Below are 24,810 nucleotides of genomic sequence, written 5' to 3' on the forward strand. Positions count from 1 at the left end.
GAAAGTTGACATTGTGGAACATAATTTATGATTATTAATAGTTCTCCTTTAATGCATTCCTGCACATCAGCATGAATATCTAGTCACTTTAGGATAGAACTTATGACGTTTGTGTCTTTTAGCTGAAATACACACATATCGTATAAAGCAGATGTTGCCATCCTCCATGTGAAAGTTTTTAAAGTTCATAGTTTATTCTGAAAGTTTCTTGGAATCCATAGAAAAGCCAATGGAAGAAGAAAAACTCTCACAAAGAAGCTTATTTTGATGTGCGCTATGTTGTGTATGTTTGTTTTGTAATGTTTTGCAACGTCTGTTTTGTGTAAAAAAAAAAATGATTATAGAAACGATCGTTGCATTGAGTGAAACTATTCTAAAGATTTGACAGCTTAAATGCAGGAATAAGGCTTTTATTTGGCTCTTTGACAATGTGTTGAGTTGATCCTCAGTATTGAATTCAGACAGAATATTATTTTCATGTATTCCCTTTCAATCTAGTGCAACCAGATGCAACGTATCCTGTCCCTGAAATACACTGTAATAAAAAAAACTGATCAGCTCGACAGATGGAAAAATAGTTGGATTCCATATTATTTACAATAAAGTTTCCTTTATTCAAGTTTATACACGATTTAACAAGGTAATGAAAATCTATAGAAAAAATCCCAGCGTTAAAAAAAAAAAAAAAAAAAACTAAATATAACAAAGAAATGAGATAAATGAGAGCTACACTTTATATTGTGATGGAAAACCAGGTTCAACAAATCCAGACTTTTCTTTTATTATCCTTTACTCATGTGGTCAAAGATATTATGACAGATGAACTTTAAACTGAAAACACTTTTATCTCACATCCCATGTAAAGAAACAACAATGTCTTCATGCCAAGAAAAAGGACAATCTTTCTTTGAGGTTTTCTTTTCCAAACAATTAAATAAGCCTTGACTTTGGCGAGCGTTGCTATGTGACCAGCGGTAGATGAAATTCTGCGCTGTCGAACAGGACAGGCCTTAGTGTTGGGGACGGGTGCTTATCCGCCTTGTGGAGGAGTTTGAACAGACCGGTTCCGATATTCATTGGAATGCCCATAATAATGCATTCAGACACACCTGAGACAGGAACAAAAGAAGTGTGAACATCAAAGGAAAGCAGGGAGTAAATTAGAGTGAAGAAACAAAGCAGGATTTTACCACAGACTGAATCTTTTTGTCCAAAATACGCAGCATCAAAGAGATGATCGGCTGTTTTCTCAAAGGACGCCAGCATCAGGACACTTTCCTTCATTTTGGCCAAACCAAACCTGGTAATTCCCAGAATCTCCCCCTTTAAGAGCAGATTACACACTTATGTGATTTATATTTCTGTGTTACAACTGTTACAGAAAAAGCCAAATTATGACTGTATGATTGTTTTTAAATCGTGAAAAAAAATAAAAACAAGAATCAATAAAACTTTCATGAAAGCATCAACTTTGTTCTTTTGTACAAACATTATCGAGATGTGTTAAAGTGATAAACTTGAGTGAAAAGCTGAGTTTTACCTCAGGGTTGGGGTCAATTACATTTTTCAGTTACAGTTACGTGTTCAAATTAAATTACAATTACAGTGACCTGCATTTTTCCCAATTACAATTACATTTTAATCCTCAAAGTCAATTACATTTACGTTCTAAATTACTAAAGTTCAATTACAATTCATCACAATTACTGAGTCTGAAATAAATAACATAATAAAAGCATCTCTAATGACATATCAGCTGTAAAATACACTAAAAAAAAAAATCTATTATTTAATGCATATCCTGGTTACCTTGTTAGGCTTCCTAATCAATGAAAATATATATGTATTTATTTTAATTATTAACTACATAAGTGTAACAGTTTTCCAGTTTTGTGTTAAATTATAATTGACAATCTTTAGAGAATTTTTATGGAAATTGCAATTACAAAGTCAATTACAATTTAACTACGATTATGACAGCAACAGATTTTTTAAATTACTATTATAATTAATTATCAATTATGTGATTAGAAATGTAATTGAACCCCAACCCTGTTTTACCTTATAGGACATGAGGTCTGCTAGAAGCATGACGTGTCGCCGGTCGATGCTCATGCCGTGGTTCACCATGGTGTACTGAATCTCATTGATGATGGTGGATCGAGCAGCTTCGATCCCTAAAGTCTTCTCAACCTGAAGCAGCGAGAGAAGCAGCGAGAGGAACAGCTCGTTTGAAAGGAAAGGACTAAGAAACAATACCAAGTTCATTTCTGTAACAGCTAAGGAGGTCAGTGTAAATAATTAGCTGGAGAAGATGACAATAATCCATGTACCCTTCGTTCTTTAGTTATTACGTTTTAAAACCAAATCAAAATAACTAATAAACTGTTTGGTTATTTGTGTTTTACTGACTTAAAAATCCAAACACAAATACAGAAAAATCAAAACCAGACAAGCAGTGTTTTTCTGTTTTAAAATTAAAACCTGTTCTGTTTGTGATGTTTGGATATTTACTGTGATGAGATGTTTTAATCTCACTACACAGACGGACTTTTACTACTGGACCAAGAAAAGGAGCAATAAGTCACATTACTGATGAACTGGTTAATTGAAACATTATTAATACATTAATAAATCAAAAAAAAAAAAAAAGTTATGTAAAACATGCACATGATATATGATTAAAGGAACCAGAGGTGGTGTATTCAATCAACTGGTGCTCCTTGTGTCTTGTGATCAACTTCCGTGTGTGTTGACGGCTGCTGTTAGTGGCTAGTGGTTTTATAACATGCAAAAAATATAAAAAAGCTGTAATTGTTTTTGCAAAAGTGTCAAATCGTGGAAGTTCAAACATCTATTGTTCTTCACATCAACCTCACAGTCGACAGTCAGTCATCAGTTTATCTAGATACTGTTTGGACCATAACACAACTACAGCTAAAACATCCACAGACTGAATGAAAACAGGAGCAGGACCAGAAAACTATTGTGTGAGGAGACCTAGTCCAGGACCTGGGGAGGGAAACCAGGTGTAGTGGACTTCTGTTATCACTCTAATTTCCCCGTAAATATAAAAATATCTCAAAAATAGAACAACCTTCTTTAAAAAAAGAAAAAAAAAAAAAAAAAAAACAGAAAGACGCTGTTTATCTGGTTTTTGATTTTTCTGTATTTCTGGTTTGGTTTTAAATCGTTTATTATTTTGATTTGGTTTTAAAACGGAATAACCAAAGAACGAAGGGTACACAGATTGAGAATGAGGGATGTTATTTTCCTGTATTTTATCTTATAACTCAGGAAATCAAAAGAAAAAAAAAAACATTCAGGTCATCATTGAAAATCACTCGCTGAGCATCGACTGTAACAAGCTGATAAAAAGAATCAGAATCAAGGAAAAAAAAAAAACATTCATGTTTACTGTTCAACGTGAGTCACTGAGTGATGGGTTTCTTATTCTATCACGTAAACATGTCATTAAACAGGACAAAGACCATGGTTACTTATGTTGTATACAGGTACAATGTGTGTCTATCTATAGACTCGTACATACCTCATACGTATTGTTGGAAGTGGTCCTGCTCCCATTCACTCCATGCGTTGCCATGACAGCTCTCAGGTTGTCGCCCTCCACTAGAAGTTTGTATTTGTTCTTTCCACTTTGTTCATCAATGTGTATGACAGCTCGAGTCACCTCTGGAATCCCTTGAACCACCACCTGTCACAAAGGTTTGGAGATGAGACAGAGAGAAAGACACAGGAAGTTATGTGTTGCTCCTAATTTGTTGTCATGATCTGTGCAACAGATGCTGCATCAACATCTGGTGCCTAAAGCTAAATGTTTTTGTGTTGTTGAAGTGATTTATTCCATTTTTAAAATGATTTAACTCTCTATTGTATGAGCAGTGCTACATAAATAACCTTTGAATTGATTTTATTGAATAAGTATTTTTCTGTTACATTTAGTGTTCCTAGAATGAATGCTTTTAACTAATTCTAACTGCAATTCGTTAACTAATTCGTGCTGCAAAACACTAGCACGTATCATCGTCTACGGTAATGCACTGTTTCATCTCAAACTGAAGGTGATAATGAATGAGACTTTATGAGTCAGTGAGTCAAAAATTAAAAACATCTCATAGACACAAATCACTTTAAAGAATAGTATGTTAACTCACTCGTGCCATTGAGGTAATATTACGTCAATTGTGTTTTATCATACAAGTTGCTAGGATACACTGTGAGGGAGTTTTACGGTGAATAAAAGGCTTCTCTGTTGATGTAGTGACCAACTGTGCCCTGAAGGTAGCAACAGTGCACCTTTCGATGATAAATTATCCACTGATGCTACCATTAGCTAAGGAGGAAAAAGCAGGAACGAGGGAGATTATGGCGCTATGAAGTGATATTGTGAAGAATCCAGCAGCTCACAGCACCACATACTAACATAGAACACGTGTGGACCTGAGTAGATTATTGATAATTTTGCGATCGTGAGATAAAACTATCAACTAACAGGGCTAAACGGGTCATCTCTGCATGTCAGGAGGAAGAGGAAGTTACATCTGTGTAATTGACGGGGGGGGGGGAGCAGATACAAAATACAGTGAACCAGATAGCTAAATAATGGGAGATCATGAGTAACAGTTGTCTGAATAAATAAAACCTTAAACTATTCAAAAAGAAAAGAAAAATAATCTTGCTAAAATGCCTCCGTTACCTTAGGGAGGTCCTCTTTTAACGACTGCAGCACATAGTACATGGAGCTTTTGTTGTTTTCTCGTGGGGACACACACACGACCGCCTCGCCGTGCACCGCGATGTCACCTGGTTTAACTCGAAGCTTGGACATGCAGATTGAGTAGCGTACGGTTTCTGCGTTTACCTGGAGTATAAGTGACAAGATACAGAACAAATGTATTCCACAGGATTTTCTCTGAACAAATGAGGCTAAAATTCAGGGACATGTGACAAAGGAATTATAGTAAATCAGAGGAAGCAAACTTGCCTCCAGACGCAGCAGTCTAATTCTCTCCAGTGACAATTTCACGAGGATAAAACAGTCATCTGGAAGAAAAACCTCCTCAATGTACTCAGAAATCTAGAAAGAAAAGGGAGCAAACACAGCCTATAAGTACAAATGTTAATCAAAGAAATTCTTTCATGTGAAAACATGGTGAGAAAAGCGAGGCTACTTCTCCAAGAAGAGTCTTTTCAATCCTTCCTTTCACCAGCCTGGCAAAATCAGCGTCATCCTCGACATCCAAATGAGACGTGATGATAGGGGTGCTGCGCAACAAGAAGTGGAATTCACAACTTATTCTATTGTTATATTGTCAACATTATTACTGTTGTGAGACTGAATGCAGCTCACTGGGGAGTTTTCAAGTACCACTAAGCCATTATCTCAGGAAGATTGCTATAAGATACACACAAACACTTCCACCATGATAGAGAAGCTGTTATCTTTGTGGGATTTGTGTATAAAAGAGAAGAAAAGAGCTAGTGACCCCTCACCTGATGTTCTTGGAGGCATTGATAATCTCTTTGATGCGAGGAACTCCCAGAGTGATGTTCATGGAGGCGACACCAGCGAAATGAAAGGTTTTCAGCGTCATCTGCGTACCGGGCTCTCCGATGCTTTGTGCGCACAGAGCGCCCACCGCTGAGCCGGGCTCCATCTGAGCTCTGTGAATAATAAATAATAATAAACACATCATACACACGAGGACTAAATAGTTTATACTCTTCAGTTAAAGAGAGAAAAACACACAATGGTCACTGAAATAACTTGAAACCAGGCCTGGGTAATATATCGAGATCCAAGATACGATGAGATTTCTATTTTGGTAGAATAGAAAATTACAATATCACCCAAATAAAGATATGTTTTTATTTTATAGTCTTTCTTTACATGTTTTAGGAGTTGCTACTTCCCAAATGTGGAACAAAATACCTGTCGACAGGTGCAAACGTCTCATTGAGAGTTAGAGAAATCGATCAACTGCAGCGACTGCCTCAAACGGTTGTGCAACGAACTATTAAGTTAAGGGTTTCCATCATTATTATTATTTATTTTCAAAAGCAATGGCTCGTCTTCATTAGGTAATTTTCAGTAAATCTTTATTTACTTTTGTCAGTTTCAAGTTATTACAGTGAACATTGTGTGTTTTTCTTTCTTTAATGAAAGGGAACCAACCTAACTGTCCACAGGTGTAAATAACTATGAACTCAGTCAGTATCAGTCAGCACCAAGAGGAGTGAGTATCAGCTAGGGCTGCACAATTCATCACATTTTAATCGTTAATTGCCACAATTAAATTAACCAGATCGACGGCAATATTTACGTTTAAAATGTGAGCTCTGCTACATATCACATCAGAAACTTTTTCAACCATTATTCAGCGACAGCTTTGAGTCATTTGGTGTCATTGTTTCTAATGACTTTATTTACTATTTCTGCTGCTGAACAGTTCCCATTCTACGTCTCAAGGTCAAACTACCATTTATTCTGTGACAGACCTTTGAAGTGTGAGAGCATAAATAAATAACTGAATAATAGGAGCTTTGTACCTCATATATTTGTCTCTGCAAATCTCAAGAAACTTTTCCAGCTGAGTGGGGGTGATGCGATCCAGCTGATACAGAACTTTCGGCTGCAATAACAATAAAATACAGTTACAGTTACGTTGATTAGTGATTCATAACTTTAATCTTTCCGTGCCTACCTCACTCGTGCCGTTGTCGTTGATCCCGTATTTATCTCTGGTTTTCTTGATTCTGTCGGACACGCTACGGATGAACTTTTTAATCTCCTGCGGGGGGGGAAGAGAAGCTATTTCACTCCCAACAACAGAAAAAATTTCTCCAAAATGTCCAACCGAGCGTTAAGCATGTGTTGCAGTGTCGTGCAGTTAGACATTGTAGAACAAAGCTCCACGTTCAATGTTCTTTTTAAAAGCGGTGAGTAGCACTTCACGTCACACACCAGGCAACAACAACACAGTTGTTTTATTAAAAAACCTTTTGATTTGTGCATGCTTGATCACTGTACCTCCAGGTACTTCTCTGAGCCAGTCTCAGTCAATTCCTTCACAAAAACAACAACAGGTTCAAGTTCATTCAAACTAACGCACCAACAGCCCCTCCCTCAATAACTTTAGATCGTAATAAAGTGCACGGTTGGAGGCACTTATCATTAAAAGCATTATTACATTATTTTAAAAGTCGAAGGATGTTATTTTTATTTTATGAATACATGATTGTTTAATCAAATAATAGCATGAATATGTTTTTTTTATTCTAATCAGAGTTGAACCCTTACAACATGATCAATAGATTTCTTTTCTTTTCAACAGTCGTAGTTTGAGTTGCTTAGTGACAAAAGGATCCACGTGGTTGACTTCAGGGAAATTGTGTTTTTTTCTAACCCCAGCGTGGATCTTTGTGTGCGGCGTTTACACGCTGCCATCCAACCAAACATGGGAAATATTTATCATAGCGTTAACATTCTCGTCAGCATTGAGATTAATGACCAATCGGAGCAGAAATTCCAGGAAAGAAAAATGGCTTTTGTCTATTTTTGTAGTAGTGTGTGTGTTTTTTTTGTCATTTTTGTTATGATTTGCATTGTTGTAATTTTATGTCTGTTGTAATTTTGTTTGTTTCTGGGCGCATATTGTGTTTTGTTATTTTGTTTATTTTGATTTATCTCTTCTTTGTTATTTTACATGTTTTTGTTATTATTTTGTAAATTATTTTTATTTTCGTTAATGTTTTTGCGTTATTTTATGTGTTTATATTATTTCTGTGTATTTTTTAAGTAATTTTGCGTGCTTTTCTGTCATTTTGTGTTTTTCGGAATTATTATGCATTAGGGATGTAACGATTTACTCAACTCCTGATACGATTCGACTCAAGATACTGGGTTCACGATACGATTCTCTCACGATTTATTTTACAAAATGGAACTGTAGACAAATGATGATTGAAAAATATTTCTGTACTCTGAAAAATACTGTACTATTTTCCTTTTATTTTTCATTGTCAAAAGAATCCCTTGATAAACTATTCAAAACAATCCAATTTAACTAAAAATAAATCTTGAATTAAATAAATAAAGGAATGATACAAATGAAGAAGAAGCCTATTCATTTTTTTTTTTTTAAAGTGCAACTGAAAATGTATTTTGTGCTTTAACAATTGGACTTTAAAAAAAACAGTCTGCACTGTATTTGTCAGATATTTGTTTGGACCAGCAGAGGGCGCTGGTAACCCAGTGGTCGGTTGGGATGCAGATATTCTGTGCAGTGAAGAAGAGATGCTACGCTAGCAGACAGAGCTAATAGAAAAACGTGACTTTTACAGATATTCACGTAATATTACAGATATTCTTTCGGTGCAAAAGGGGTAAGGAATCATTTATGAACATGTTTAAAAGTAGAAGGCGGCCAGAAAGAAAGTAGTAGCAGATTCTGATGTAAATCACATTAGATTTGAACAAATTGGCAAATGTCTGTAAAGAAATTAAATTACCTCTAAAAAGCTGTCTCTGCAGCATAAGAAATCCACTCTTTTCATGATGGCTTCCGCAGTAAGGACCAGCTCATTCTGACTGAGGGTCGGCTCCTCTGGACACGCATACACCGCCTGAATTAGAGAGAATGAGAAACACTGGATTTGCTCATCTTGACGTGCTAAGAGCTTCTAAAACAGATCCTGATTGTAGCTGGAATGAATGATCCGAGAGAGTCATTAGTATATATTGTTATTTCCTAATGATGATGGAAATCACAAATACAGCTCGGTCCATCCATTAATTCTTTACTCTTTCCTGCTGAAAGAGAACTACATGTGCAGTGCTTTAAAGAAAAACATCCATTTGTTGCACCAAAACTGGTGTGTAAAAAAAAAAAAAGAACATCTGAAAGTGCCAGTGAATATATGTGTACTCTGCATACCAAGTACAGTATTGGTGAACTTGAAATATTAGCATTAGATTTAAATCTAATCCTATTTATATACGTAGAGTGTAGAGTCATAAATATTGATATGATAATGAATTTAAATATAATGTGTTGCCCATTTTCTTTTTAAAGTTTTATAAATGGACTTGACTGAGTAACTCTAGCTTTTTTAATGATTTCCATTATTAGCTTTTCACACTCAACTTGGAAACACTTTCTGGCTTTTAAGAGTTGGAATAAAAAACAACATTTTTATTCTGGGCTATTAGAGACAAAACGCCCTCACTTTGTTGTTGTTCTTCTTATTGTTGTGTACACTAGTTAAAATCACTACTCCTCTGTTATTCGTGAACAGATCGGGCTGAAATTTGGTAGCTATAATCTATGGATGTGTACGCATCAATGCTCAAAGCCCACTTTTCAATTTGGGGCCCGGGGAGGGGGGCCCCCATTTTTTTTACTGGATGGAACCGAGTCAGACTGAATTCTCGGGAACGTGGTAAGTGCTATTGGGCACGGAGACGTTCCGCGGGCCCGGCCGTAGTTCATGTTCTTGTTCTGTCAAAAATCGTTCTAAAAGTAAACGATACTAAATTATTCAATGACTTCCTTTGCAAAGCTTCAGAGGCATCTGCACTTCACTCACCCTGATATGGTCCAGCACTCGCTTGAACTCCAGAGGCTCGTCTTTTCCCTCCATAGCGGCGGGATCCAGACCATCCCCCCCATAAATGAACTGTATGATGTCACCAGTGGAGCTGCGGACTGTCAAATCGTACTGTGAGCACAGATCCTCCAAAGACTTCACCAAACGTCTCTGTAGGAAAATACCGATTGCATTCAATACATTGAAAATAACTGTGGACTGGTGAGACAGTATCTATATACTGTATTCATACTTTTTATTCAGAAATTAAATTCTACTATATTTATCTTTATTTTATTCGGCACAGTTTAAAATCCAGTGAAACAACAATAATATTAATAGGGCTCCCAGTATAACAGTTAAACTTTAACTACAGAAAGAAAAACATAAAAAATTAAAAATGACAAACATAGAACTCCCTGCCACTATTTTTGATTTCAAGCATGTAAACAATACTTTTTTCTGAAAAAGTTACACTATTCATAGTTACTCAATAATAATAATTATTATTATTTAATTAAATTATGTACTGTGTGTGCTGGATTTTAATATGTAATGTATGGCATAATTTTGTACCTAAATATTTAGCTTTTTTTTTTTACTATCAATTATTAGTTTACTTGAATTTTTTGTATTTCTATAATGTGTAATTCGGTTAATGTTGTTATTTATAATGGAACTGTCATGAATATATAGTCTGAGATGTAGAACCAGGAAGAAAAGCTACTGCTTTTTGCGGTATAGCTAATGGAGATGTAAATAATAACCGAACAAACATGAAGAAAAATCAACACCAATAAGAAACAGATAACGACAGATGAGTATGTTTTTGAATTACTGGTAAACGTCAGTATCATATTCATTAAAGAACAGTTAAGAAAAAGTTGACACAATTACCTGAAATAAATTTAAAAAAAAAAAAAAAAGCTGTCATTTGGTGAGGAAATATTAACATTACTCATATACATGGTGTTTAAAATAAACATGTAAAAAGCAGCACAAACTTTGAAGGCGTTTTTTGATCATTTCCATCTGGCATGCGACCTGGGGGGCTAATATAAGCCTTACCTGCATATATCCAGTCTCTGCAGTTTTCACAGCAGTGTCCACCAGACCCTCTCGACCAGCCATGGTGTGGAAAAAGAACTCCGTGGGTGTCAGACCAGAATAGAAGCTGTCAGCCACAAAGCCTTTGGCTGCAGGCAGCTGTAAACAAATATGATTGAACTGTCGAGCACATCACTGAAGACACCAAGAGTGCAGGTGCTGGATGTTTTGCAGCATCTGTGTTTTCAGCCTAAACCTGTTCCTTGAGTAGAATTTTAATTAACAACGTTGTGATGAAAAAGACAGAAGATGAGAGCTAGAACAGAATTTAAGAATGTTTTTTTTTCCTCTCTCACAGGAAACCACATGCAGAGAAACAAATTTAACTAGAATTTTAGCAAGTGTGGATGGAGATGCTGGCCCATGATGCACTGCATTAGCATAACATTAGCCTATCATTAGTATTAGCTAGAATTAGCATTAGCCCAGTGTTAGCGTTAACCTAACAATGACATTAGCTTAGCATTAGTATTAGTCTAGCATTAACGGAACATTAGCAATAAGGTTGAAAAAAATTGAAATGGGTTAAAAAAGTAGAAAAAAGTTAAAATGGGTTGAAAAGCTTTGTGCAACGCGTTGTATAACATGTGAGATGAAATAAAGAAGTGCTTTAATAATAAAGTTCTTACTTTGGAGTGTTTTTCAAAGTGAGGTAGAGAACGATTCTCAAAACCATCAGGGACTCTAGAGCCACTTATGGCCTGCTGACCCACACAGGCAATCATCTGAGAGATGTTAATGAAGGATCCTGGAAGCATGAAACATAGACAAATAATACATCCATACTCGTTTACAATCAAAGCATTTTCTATAAAAGTCTAACGCTGCGTTCACATTATTATAGATTATAAACAATATAACAATCTCCTGTTGGTCGGTGCGGTTTGATCAGCGCGGGAAGAGCGTTTTCCGTGACATTCGTCATTCGCTTGAGTTGAGAATATTGCACTCCAGCGAATGTTTCATGTGACGTGCAGGCGCGAAAGCCAATCAGAGGCCTTGTTGACAATGACGTCAGGCCATCCGACCACCCGAAGTTCTACGACACGGCCAGTTGGATGTGTCGCTGGTTAACCTGGTGAATCCAGCGTAGAGCGTTTTGACGCCACTTCAGCTTCCACGGAAAATAAAGAGCATATACTTTACTGATGTCCTCCATAGTTGATGGTGAAAAGAAAAGGAGTCTGGTTGCTTTTATATTTGCTTCAGACGCGGATGTGAAGCGAATATGTGGAAACTTTTGAGCAGTGAACGCAGTAAAAATCTTGTGGGAACATTTTGATTTAGTCTGGACTTTATCGCTACAAGCAAATAAAGGAACTATTCCTAGATGTTGGGAGTGATTCTACAACTACTCCAGACGTAATTTCTATCATAGATCCGCACAATCAAGTTGTCATCAACAGGCTTGACACCAGTCATGAACCACTTTGTGTTCCCTTGACAACAAGCTCCAACTATTGCTAAATGACAGGGGAAAAGAATCCAATCAAAGTCACTGTTTGTCACAGCTTTCCTTCTCCTCCAAGAGGGAAAACTGACTGATGGACAAGTCCTGCCCCCTTCCTGAGGTGATTACCTTTGGAGCCACAGAGAGCCATGATGAGAGGACTGTTGCTCTTGTCCAGTTCCCTGAGACAGGCACTTCCAGCTCTGTCTCTGATGACTGACAGCTCTTTTAAGATCAAAGCCTGTTGACACACAGAAGAAAAAAAAAACTCAGAATAACCACAAACAACTTCTAAAATAACAGTCTCTTTTTAGCCAGGGCCTTTAATACACTCATTCAAACAGCTGATCAGCAATTTATCATACATGCAACTTGATGTTTAGCAAAAACAAAGTAATGAAATCATCAGTAGCAGTCGCTCTCGCCCGACATCAGAAGCATCAACACCTTTACCCCTTTTCAAATCAAAACTCCAAACACATCTCTACCAATCTGCATATTTTCTATAATTCAATGTTTCATCTCATTTGATAATTTCTCCTACATTGTTCTTTATGTATTATTCATTTTATATACATTATAAAATGAATAATACATAAAGAACAATGTAGGAGAAATTATCAAATGTTGTCAAATGGGTTGTTTTTAACTTCACCTGAGGACCCCTACAGCCACTTTACATTAGCTGCCTCGATGTTGCCTGTGTGCATCCTCTGCTTTGTAACCCATAATCACCGCCCAATATAAACAGTGTGCTTCATAATCTAAACAAAAACAATCAACTCAATAAAACAATAGAAAAATATGAAATTAATGAATTTCCTATGGTTTTAAATGAAGCGTGACTGATGTGTATGAGTATATGAGCAGGACTGAGTGTACCTCCAGAGTCTCTTCTGCTGTGCAACCTGGTTGCTGCTGCAATTTGCCCGTCTGAAGAGCTTCAATGTATTCATCGCACTTTTTGTAACCGTCATCCAGGAGGTCATGTTTGGCCTTCAGTAGACCCTGGCCGGGGGTCACGTCACCAATTCCAATAGAGAATCCCCTGTTAGCTAATAAAACACAAACACACCAGTTTCATCCCTTAACGGATATGCCAAACTAAGCATCGCTGCGCCAACTTGGTCCCAATCTGAGCAATAGGGTAATAATGCCCTGGAAGCCTCTTACATAGAAAGACTGGTGCGAGTCTTGCCAGGCGGGACATGGCGTTGGCAGCCTCGAGCTGTCCCCAGTCCCTGAGCAGGATGTAGAAAATGTTGTTCTTGGATCCAGATCCCAAGGTGCTCTTGTCCATGCTGCCACACATCAGCTCACTGTTGTGAATCACAACAACTGGGAATAAAACAAGAAGATCACAGGGAAACAAACTATTATCCAATTTAGTGCTGGAGAAGAATACCACTGAGATAATTAGCACAGCAGGGTCACTTTGTGCTGCTTTTTACAAAAGAGCAAATCATATCAAAACACTGAAAAAGCATAAAAAATAAGCTTTTGAGTATCAAGAAAAAGATTTTTGTTGAAGAAAATATTGAATCCCTTTCAATTAATTTACCTAAATAAACAATAAAGTAGACATTTTCTAGGTCGTGTTTTCCCGTAAGTGCCTCCTTGGCCTCGAAATAGATGAAATATTTTCTGGTTTTGTTCTGGGAAAACATTTCTAATGAATAAACTCACAGGAATCATTGAAACAGAGATCCTCTCCCTTGCCACAGTATTGTTTGCCCTTGGTCCGAAGGTTGGCCTTGACTGGACAATCATCACCTGGCTTCAGAATAACGCTGAAGATCTGTTTGCCTGTCCATAGAGCGATGGGCTAACAGAGGCACAGTAGAACATTGGATGCAAATAGATGCAAATTGAAGAACTCATGGCATTGGGTGAATTACTTACCTTTAATATGGAAGGTCGAGGCAGAGTGACCTTGACTTTTTCATCTTTGCCCACCAGAATTGATGCAACTATCTGGCAGGCTTTTGCTCTGTCAAAAAAAGTGTCCTTCAATGTCAAGAGGTAGGCACCTGTGTGCAAAAACATAAGAGAAAAAAGTCAATATCCTGCGTCAGTATGTGTAAATAACCCATTTTTGAATAAATCTTAGAACAAGTCACAGAGTCAGGCAAACTAAAAAGAAATCTAGCTGTAAAACATTGCAACACAAACCTGTGAGAAAGTCCTGAATAGCAGCAATCAAAGGTTCTCCGTTTCTTGGGGTGACGAGATTAGCTTTTGTCTGAAAGGGAAAAAATATATATCAATCAATTTCAAAATATACTTTTTCTATTTGCACTTTCTGCCGACGGTAGGTCATCACTGACAGACGGAGCGTGTTCAGTGCCCGTTCATGATACGTACGCCCATCAGGACCAGGGCTTCGGCTTTGGCCTCCTCAGTCTGAGGGAGGTGGAGGTTCATTTCATCACCGTCAAAGTCAGCGTTGTAGGGCGTGCAAACACACTCGTTGAACCGAAACGTTCGGTGAGGTTTGACTCTGGCCTGTGAAATGAAAAAGTAGATTCAATATTAATCACGCAAACTTGATCGGAACTGCACAAATCCCTTACGGTGGGTTCACTGCACATTGTTGTAGTGTTGTAAAAATACATATATATATATATATATACTGTATACACATGCCTCAAATTATTAGCAACGACATTGATCAGTGATGAGAGCAGGAGACGAGAGTTTTTAATCAGAGAACGACAAAGTGTCGACCTCATTGATCAGTAAATTAAAGATTATTTGATTGAAAAAAAGTACAAATTTAAATTGCAGCTAGAAAGTTTGTTTTGATCTCCACTGTAAACACTTTATTTTTAAAATTGTCGGAACAGTTTTGTGCAATGCATTGTGGGATGTGGAGTTCTGTAGACAAGAGTTTCTCAAATGGGGGTACGTGCACCCCTAGGCGTACGCATGGGTACTAGAGAGAGAAAGAAAGTAAAATGAACAAATAAAGTGTCAGCCTGGTGAAAGATGACTGATAGGATACAAAATTTAGAAATAAATCTATTCAGAAGCCACTAAATTAGTGTTTTTCAACCTTGGGGTAGGGACCCCATGTGGGGTCACCAGAATTTCTGAAAAATGTAAATAGATTTTAGAAATGTTGTAATTAATATTCTTTTTTTTTTTTTTTTTTAAAACTTTACAACTTTTATTGTATTGTATTGTAATTTAGTTTTTTTTCAGTATTCTCTGTGACGTCACATCATTTCACAAGATATTCAGTTTCAGACAGATTTGGATTTTTGGGTTTAAACCCCAAAATACACATCTGCCATTGTTTTGTCACAACTTTCCAACCATGAACACACCAGAACTGTGTTGGGAAGTCAATTAGGTAGATTTTTTGGAGGCAGATACAAAAAAGTCCAAGAAAACATATTTCCCAAAACAAATATATCTTGGGAATTCACTTTGGAAAGTTTCAAACAGCAATTTAAACCTTTTACATCTTTTTTTTCAAGCAAATGATCTTTGATTTATTGATCTATGAGGCCTACACTATGGCTGCGTTCACACTGCAGACTAAAGTGGCTCAAATCTGTGACGAGGTTTTTCAAATCAGATGTAGACCACTTTCATATGTGGCCCAGAATCAGATACAGATCAGATCTTTTTCAATGTGAACGGACAAGGAGGATTTGATGAGTGTTTGACATGTTGACGTCATTATTAACAGCTGAAGGAGCTGTGAGCCCAGCATGGCTGTGTTCTGTCCTCTGATCACCATGAACCAGAGAGGGACAGCTTCTAATCATCTACTGTTGAATCAATCCTTTTTCTGAACAAGAACATGGATTATCCTTATGTTTGATACATGGATTAATTCAATAGATCCACTGTCTGTTACGTGCACTGCTTTCCTGTGTGTGTGTGACGTGCGCTTGTTATGTTGACATTAACAGTTGACATTAAATCAGGTTTGGGCTCTGATATAAATACCAAATGCCTGTCAGACCTGTAGGTTTTGCTTTGTCAGGCTCTGGTCAAAGCTTGAATAAGGTTCATATCATAACTCAGCACCATAAAAAGCCAAAACTATACATGTGTTTCTTTTTCTTTCTCCTCGTCCTCCTCTGCACCTGATCATTCATTCACAAAAACTTTGAGACAAACGCGACAATGCGCATGCACCAAACTGCACCAAACCATTCACAGTGGAGTCTGATACAGGTCACATTTTAAATCAGAAATGAGCATTAAGACTTGCAGTGTGAACTATGTCTTTATCTGATCATCTATCCAGAAGAGTATTCACCTGTGCTTTTCAGAGTTTATACTCACAATGTGGGCCATGATACTGAGTTTGTGCAGCGACGGCTGTCGGTTGAAGAGAACGATGTCTCCGTCCATCAGGTGCCTTTCCACCACATCTCCAAACCTCAGCTCCTGAGCAATCTTTTCACGGTTTCCATATTTTAAAAACCTGACGACAAAATCCTCATCTTTAGCTACGACGCTAATACGGAAAGTGGAACATTGGATTTCGAGTCTGACCTTTTGATTTGGTTGTGACGACTCTGGAGGAAGTTGGCTCCAGGATGAGCATCAGGACCGTTACGCACAAGTTTCCTCATGAGCTCCAGATTGGCTTTGTTTACCTGCAACGAGGAAGCAAATCTCACTTTAGCAAAGAACACAAATCATCTGTTTAGTTTATGATGTTGCAGACGTAGAGTAGGACGGACCCTCTCGGGGTACGTCAGGATTTTGGCCACGTGCACAGGCACAGCCACCTCGTCGATCCTCAAGTTGGGGTCTGGAGAGATTACAGTTCTGCCAGAGAAGTCCACCCTTTTTCCCGACAGGTTTCCTCTGAATCGACCTGAGACAATCAAGTGCACAGGAGAGTTAAAACTAAAACACATCTACAACATAGGGCTGGGTGATATGGACCAAAACTGACCAGAAAGACAATTCTGGGTTCAATTTGCTGATGAAAAATGCAACATTATGTGGCAATTTTGTCTTTTTCTCCTCTAAGGGACAGTACATGTGAGTGAGTTCTGTAATGTGGCTTGTTTAGATGAAGGTCTGGGTTAGAACGCACTCAGTGATCCATCTAAATGTGCTTTTTATGTTATTCTGAGAAGTAACAAAACTAGCAACTCCTAAAAAATAAGCGACCCTCGGTCTAATTTTATGCGGCCCCCAAGCTAAATGTACAAAATGGCAGAAAAATACACAAAAGATGAGCAAGAATTCATATAGAAAATACAAAGAATTACAACATTGCAGGAAAATACAGTAAAAGACAAGAGTAATACACTGAATTAAACAAAATTACACCAAGACAAAAAAAACATGAAAAATGACTCTGCAAACCCACAGTACTCACAAACAAGCAAAACGACAACAGAATTATGCAAAAAATACTTAACATGCAAAATGGCACACACACAAATACATAATATGACTCCAAAAACATATATTTTAAAGGAAAAATACACTAAAGGACTACAGAAATGCACGAAATGCCTCACAATGAGCAACACAACAACAAAACATACACAGAATGAGAGAAAAACACCATAAATAAACTTTGTTCTTTCCTGTATTAATGCTCAGACCGCTCATTATTCTGTATGCTGACATAATAGTTGCCGACCTCTGATTTACAGTCTTTACCTTGTTTTCCTTTGAGTCTTTGCACAAAGCCTCTGGTCCATTTTTTGGGTGCCATGTTGAGGGGGATTCCTGAGAGTTCACTGTTGATGTACAGAGCACACTGCAGCTGGAGGAAGTCCCAGTCCTCCATGATCATCTGGGTCTTTGCTCCAGTCATTCTATGCTGGACACAATTTTTAAAAAGTACTTATTATTGGGGCGTGTTACATGGAAAAAAACACATTCCTGTTAATAAGACAACAATAAGCATAGCTACTGGTACAATAACGTAAATACTAATACAACTTCCTATTAATTCCAGCAAGTTTATTTTGTCTTTTTTTTTATACTATGTTAAGATTTGGTTTATTCAATTTTATTTCCTGACATGTTTCGACTGCCAACTGTCAGTCTTCTGTCAGTCACCTCTGAGGAAGACTGACAGTTGGCAGTCGAAACATGTCAGAAGATAAAAGTGAATAAACCAAACTATAACATATTCCAACTTCTTATTTGTGGGTTTATATGAATCACACTTTTAGTGAAAGGTTTTTGAAATGTTTCAAAATGAGGGTGTAGTGATAAGTTTGGCCTTAGATTGTATACAGTGAATAGCAGAGTAATTCTTACACCTCATTGGTTCAGAAAACAGTTAATTAACTCTGCTTTATGATACTCAAAACCCAATTTTCTGTTCTCAAATGTAAATAATAACCTTCTTGATGACGTCATTGAGGAAGATGATCTCCGTCAGCTTCATGGTGAGGTCGTCCTCGTTGGTGCCAGACTTAAGGTCGCTGACCACGGAGGGTCGGATGCAGAGGGGAGGGACGAGCAGACGAGTGATGATGAGGTCGGCAGGTTTCCCAGCATCGGGGTTCATTAACAGCAAAGGGACATCTTCCAGGGGAATCCTCTTAAAAATGTTCAGCACCACCAGAGGGTTGAGGTTCTCCTACCAAAGTTCAACCATATGAAAAATATTCACAAATATATCCATGTATTTTTCAGGATTTTACATGTTTTTCAAATCCACTAATACATCCACGTGTTTCACATGTGTTTTTTATATTTTCAAAATTTTTTTCTTAAATTTTCAAGTGTTTTTTTTAGATTTTCAAGAGAAATTTGTCTCAAAAATATTCACAAAAATCTAAAAAATGCATATGAAAATTTTAGATATATTTGTGAATATTTTTGAGACAAATCATTCTGAAAAACACACGTGAAAATCTAAAAAACACATGTGAATCAAAAAAAAAAAAACAAAACGTGGAAATCAAAAGAAAAAAACGTGAAAATTTTGAATATATTTGTGAATACTTTTGAGACAAATCTCTCTCCATAGAAAAAGGGATCCACGTTAAACCACATCATATACAGTGTATATATATATATTAGAATATTTGAATATACATGGTCTTTTCTTCTGGGTCATGTGTACCTGTGCTCTGGTCAGCAGAGGTTCCATCAGTTTGTTGTGTTCGACGGCCGTATCAAAAGACTGCATGAACTCCGACACACTTGGATCCACCGCCTTCTTGTTGGTTTTATACTTTTCGTGGATGATTTTAAGAAGGCCACATTTCTTCACAGTCCCTGAAGAGGCAAAAGAAGCTCATCGTTACAAAATGTCAGTGTGGAAACTACAGAGTAGTAAAAAAAAAAAAAATCCAAATGTCGTTTGTCACCATTGAAAGCGCCACAACTCAGACAGATTGTCCTTTTGCGACATTTATCCGATATCTTCTTTTTTAACCCCCGTTTCTGGAGATATGCCAGGGTAGGACGCTTCAAGTGATCCATGAACAGCAGTTTCTCCTCGCTGGTCAACATGATGCTCGAACATGTCTTGCAGATCATCTGTTTACCAAAGACAAGACTTTACTTTAGCACAGGGACGTCCAATTTAAGGCCCGTGGGCCAAAGTTGGCCCGCAAGCGATTAGTTTTGGCCCGCTGCCCGTATATGAAATTGTTGTTCTTATTTTTTGATATTTTTAAAAAAATAAAAAATTATGTAATACAGTACAGCAATTTTAAAGAAAACATTCAAGATCTGATTTCCAATTACTTTATTTTTCTTGAGTTTTAAAGCAGTGATTCCCAAACTTTCCACAGTCCCGTACCCCTTCAGACATTTAAGCTGAACCCATGTACCCCCTCCTCCTGCACACTTAATAAACATATAATAACGTAATGTCATATACAGGGTAGCCCGACATCTGATTCAGTCTGCAGGAGAAAGTTAAAAAGACAGAAAAAATATAAATTATTGTCCAGATTTACCAAATAATTCAGTTATTGATAAATCAACTCAGATATCTAGATGCACAAATTCAATGTATATTCCACAACATTTTGGCAATCACGCAATTTTCCCATGACTGCAGTCATTTTAAATTTTAAATTTAAGAAGTCAATTTTCCTGCAATTATTTAACATAATCTCTACAAATTAAATACAAATTGGTCTCAAAATTAATGAAATTTGAAAGAGAAAATCCTGCAGGAACTAAAATGTCATTTATTGCTTGGATATTGTTGGTGCCTTACATACTTTATGTATGATTTATACGTTGTGTAAAGTACAAACCTGGGTACATTAATCGTTTTTTTTTTTTATTTCTATTCACGTACCCCCTATGTAAATTTGCATACCTATGGGGTACCCGTACCCCACTTTGGGAACTTCGGTTTTAAAGGATTGTTCAAAGCAGTGGAAAATGTAGTGTTTTGATGGTACAGGCGGGGTACGTTGTGTCCCATTTTGTTGAATTTATATTGCACTAAACGTCTTTGAAGAAATTTAGACGTTTCATAATTTTACGCCATGAAACACAATAAAGAAAAGTTTTCTTCAACTTCAAACAAATGTAAGTGTTTATTTTTCACAGTTATGTTACTGATATATTGATTTTCATGCACTGCAACTTTATTGTTTAGTTTTGGCCCACGGCCCTCCAACCCCGGTTTAGAACCATAGTGAGTAAATAGTTTAATTATGACCCAACACAAACTAAAAACCCAACATCTGAAAATACAGTAAAAGATAACATCAAAGATCACCAATTTAAGTTGAATCTCTAGTGACACCTAGAGGAAAATGTAGATTTTGTTTTTATGATAAAAGAGTGTGTAAATTAATTGTAAAGTTTGGTAAACTTTCTGTACTCCAGAAGTAGAAACAACTAGACGCAAACTTTTGTTTTGTTTTTTTAATGTAAATCATTTTATAAAACTACGTTCTTGCCACATTGGTTGGTCCACTTGCCTGCAGGATTCCTATGATGGCTTTAAAATAGCCGACATGAAAGCAGGGCAGCTCCAGGTCCAGGTAACCATAATGTCCTAGACAGTCTGCCAGATTCTTCCCACACGTCAGACATGGTCTGTCCTTTTCACTGGTGCCCTGAAAAACATGACATCACAGGGGAAAAAGGACAAAGGTGTGAGACCGAAATCACATCTGGTTGGTTTACATGTAGGATGGAGTGAAAAAATAAAAATCACAAAATAAAATCGCAGACATTGATAAATCAGTTTGTAGCATCTTAATGAAAGGTGGAGAAAGAAGATCAATAAATCAGTGTAGAATAGGATCGCCACCTGTTCCTTAAAATACAGAATCATTCCTTATTGGTTATTAAATGTTGTGTCCTGTACTGAGCCAAAACGGAACACTGTTTGTTACGTATTTGCATAAGTCACATCCATCAGGCCGACACAAACACACACAAAAACTACTAAATCTGAGAAAAATGAACAAAATAAAAAAAATGAAATAAAATGTCTAGGTCAGTAACGTGTGTGGTGCTTTCAGGGACCGTGAGACACACCAGCGCCGCCGCTGCTCAAACCCTAAAAATGTCCAACTTTAGAGAGTTTTCAGTGTCACACGTTCAAACAGCGTCAGGAGAAAAACACTGTAGATATGAAGAATCATCATCATCTCCTGAGGCTGATACAGTAGACACATCATGGTTGGACCCATTTAATAAACTACTGGGATATGATTTAACGTTTAGGATGTGGAGATTTTAAAGTTAAATAAAAGATTATTTATTTATGATTACAGTAGTATTAGCCAATATAAATAAGCATATTATATATGGCTTTTAACAAAAAAAATCATACTGATAGGTAAACATTAAATAAACAAATACATTCATATTTTATTTTATACTATAAAAAAATGTTTGTAAAGATTTCTGTATATTCTAGTGGTTCCCAGACTGAGGCACGTGTACATGTGCACAGACTTTTTTTCTCATCCATCAAAAAAAATAATTTGTGGAACAACTCTTTTAAATACACCAAAAGCTGAAGTTCAAATTCTAAAACGAGCAAAACATCAGAAATAAATGAATAAAAAAGCCTAAATTCAAGATTAATGTTGGACGAGACACAGGAAAGAGTTTAGATGAGCCAAATAAATCATGTATAATATGAGCTAAGGGGTACATGGAGGCAATAACGTTTGGGAAACACTGTTCTATGTCAAAATGTTTCTATTTTTGAGGATTGTGTTCACGACCCGTGGGCGTCCCTTGTTTTATTTAGTGAAAAGTTGAATGACTACAGTCAGGCCTTAATAAATCCAGCTATAAAAAGGTTAAATGTGCTGCTTCTATGCTGAATTTTAACGTTCTACGTTTACCACTAGTGTGATAGTGTGTGTAATGCAGTGTCCTGTTCCTTGGGTCATTTTTTCATGTTTTTTCATATCCAGATATTATTTATCAAAATGGCAATATATGATATAAATATCAATATTTTTTAATTTAAATAAAGTTTTACCAGGAAGAGAATTGTGGGGTAAATTTTCTGATGCAAAATGCCACACAGACACATTTATTAACAAACAGTGGCACAATATTTCTCCTCTAACGGACAGCACGTGTGAGTGAGTTCTGTAGTGTGAAGGTCTGGGTTAGAAAGCATTCAGTGATCATCTAACTGTGCTTGTTGTGCTGTTCTGAGTAGTAGAAAAAGGAACGACTCCTAGAACAATTATTATAATACAATATCACCTATATATATATATATATATATATATAGGTGATATTCTAATTTTCAATTTCACCAAGATAGAAAACTCGATATATCTTGAATCTCGATATATCACTCAGCACTAGTTGCAGCTAAAGGTGTCCCAATCCGATATTAATATCGGATATCGGTCTGTTATCAGCCATAAAACAAATATCTGATTTTATCGACTGAATCTAAATTCACAGATATATGGTCTCCTATAAAATTTTGCGCCTTCTTTCTATAGGTGACTGTGGTTCACATTAACCTACTGTGGCTGACTATTATTCTCTGTTTGAGGAACATCACTTAATCAAGTAAATAAAGTAGCAGAAAAGTAACCACACCATGCGGTGGTCCAATACACCGTAGGGGAGCGGGGTATGCTTGGTGTCCTGGCTGTACAGGTTCTTGCTGACAACCTGGAGGTGGGCCTGCTGACGCATCTGCTCCGCAGATTTCATCCCAAAGCAGATGTGGCTTCTAAACAACAACAACACAAAATTAAAAATTTAAAAAAAACACAACCACATGTCATTAGGATCGTCAAATATTGGCACCAATTTGAATAAACTTGTTATTTTTTTGAGGTCAAGTAATTTTTGGTAACTTTTTAATTAGAGGCATCGCTTTACTCTTATTTTTGGAATCTCTTTATATAACTTATTATTTACATAACATGGGACAAGAAATACGATTATTTATTCAATCGAGGTCTAGAATTTTTTTTTTTTTTTTTAAGAATTACATTCACACTTAAAATTATTAAAGAAGAGCTGGAAACAAAACAACTTAGAAAGCAAAGTAAGTAAACACTACTAATAATTTAATTTTGTGTTCTTGCAACAAACTTCACTCCATTATTAGCTTTTTGAGCCACAGAGGAGAGCTGAGTATAATGCTAACCAGTGAGCTATTAGCTTAGCACGGTGTTCCGGTTCAAATCGTCACCACGTTAATCGGCTTCCGTGCGTCCTTGGTTGCTATTAGTAACGGTTGCTACTGCACAGCAGTCCCGTTTTTTTTTTAAAATGTTTTTTATTTATTTATTTTTGATTCTTCAAATGTATCTAATTTTAATTACCTATGGAGTTTGTAATTCAATGTTTATTATCTGTTATATCAAGACAAGTGCAGTTAAGTTGCAGACATCCCACGAAATTATGATATTGTTAAAATGTTCACAATTTCTACAACCACTGTTTTATTTATTTATTTAAGTTTAGAAATTATTTACAGCTCTAACATATTATATAATATTCAAAAGTGTTTGTTTTTAACGCATTGTATTAACTTTGTGTTTCAGGTGTTTAATTGAATAGTTTTTTTTCTTCCTCGTAAAACATCTGACAATAAAAAAAATAATCCCAAAACTACTGTCATTAATAGAACAGCTAAACCCTAAGCTGTGATTTTAATTTTAAGACCGGAAATACGCAAACTAGGCGGAAGTTGGTCACCACTTAAAATGGTAACCATTCGAGCCGTAACTAGAATGTCACGTTCTGTTGCACTCACATTTTTCTGGCGACATCCGTCTCTCGGAACTGTTCCTTCACCATTTTGACCGAGAACAATGAAGTCAACAGAACAACAAAAGACGTGTTTCAGCGCTCACTCCAGCAGGTAAACTGTCATGTTGTTCCTCTATGTTTCCATGTTGTTTAAACTCAACCATCCACTGACATGCTGTAATCACGTGCAATGTGCGATGCCTTCACAGCTCTAAGACAAAATCGGAAATTCCGGTCCCACAGGTTTGATACATCTTGATAGGAATTATAACGAAAACGTTAAAGTCTCGATATTATCAAACTCGCCACAGGAGAAAAGTCGAGAAAAATAAATTTTTGTTCTTTTTTATTTTATTTAATTTTTTTTAAGTAGAAACCGTGATCAACGGTAAATATTACATTTAATGTAAAAAAAAAAAAAAAGTCTACATTGTATGTTGTGATATTCTCTTATAATATATTATGTATTTAAA

The 24,810-nt window shown here is 36.5% G+C and overlaps 1 protein-coding gene across 2 annotated transcripts; it reads right to left on the reverse strand.

The window, feature by feature from the left end:
• Positions 1-756: 756 nt before the first annotated feature.
• On the reverse strand, positions 757-24,542 carry polr3a (polymerase (RNA) III (DNA directed) polypeptide A). Of its 2 annotated transcripts, XM_028476758.1 has the most exons (32): positions 24,342-24,542; positions 23,171-23,306; positions 21,064-21,201; positions 19,483-19,654; positions 19,236-19,390; positions 18,507-18,746; positions 17,813-17,975; positions 16,873-17,009; positions 16,682-16,785; positions 16,469-16,610; positions 14,531-14,671; positions 14,339-14,408; positions 14,069-14,196; positions 13,853-13,991; positions 13,340-13,504; positions 13,049-13,221; positions 12,296-12,407; positions 11,346-11,464; positions 10,678-10,815; positions 9,610-9,780; positions 8,533-8,646; positions 7,052-7,087; positions 6,726-6,812; positions 6,571-6,653; positions 5,515-5,685; positions 5,193-5,286; positions 5,006-5,098; positions 4,718-4,882; positions 3,551-3,715; positions 2,062-2,193; positions 1,191-1,323; positions 757-1,109 (listed from the first exon to the last, which is right to left on the reverse strand). In XM_028476758.1, the coding sequence occupies exons 1-32, from the start codon at positions 24,383-24,385 to the stop codon at positions 961-963; spliced, it is 4,209 nt and encodes a 1,402-aa protein (XP_028332559.1). In that variant the 5' UTR covers positions 24,386-24,542; the 3' UTR covers positions 757-960. The 2 variants fall into 2 exon arrangements, with proteins under 2 accessions (XP_028332559.1, XP_028332560.1); XM_028476759.1 differs by lacking the exon at positions 7,052-7,087 and having other exon boundaries at positions 961-1,109.
• Positions 24,543-24,810: the final 268 nt, after the last annotated feature.

The sequence above is a fragment of the Gouania willdenowi genome, chromosome 19 (genome assembly GCF_900634775.1).
Source record: "Gouania willdenowi chromosome 19, fGouWil2.1, whole genome shotgun sequence".
NCBI lineage: Eukaryota > Metazoa > Chordata > Actinopteri > Blenniiformes > Gobiesocidae > Gouania > Gouania willdenowi.

Excerpts from the sequence above, each read along its gene's own strand:
- polr3a (XM_028476758.1), bottom strand. The coding sequence starts at position 24,385 with ATGGTGAAGGAACAGTTCCGAGAGACGGATGTCGCCAGAAAAAT. Across the intron at positions 2,194-3,550 it reads CTTCCAACAATACGTATGAG|GTTGAGAAGACTTTAGGGAT; the intron begins GTATGTACGAGT and ends TCGCTGCTTCAG. Across the intron at positions 1,110-1,190 it reads ACAAAAAGATTCAGTCTGTG|GTGTGTCTGAATGCATTATT; the intron begins GTAAAATCCTGC and ends TTCCTGTCTCAG.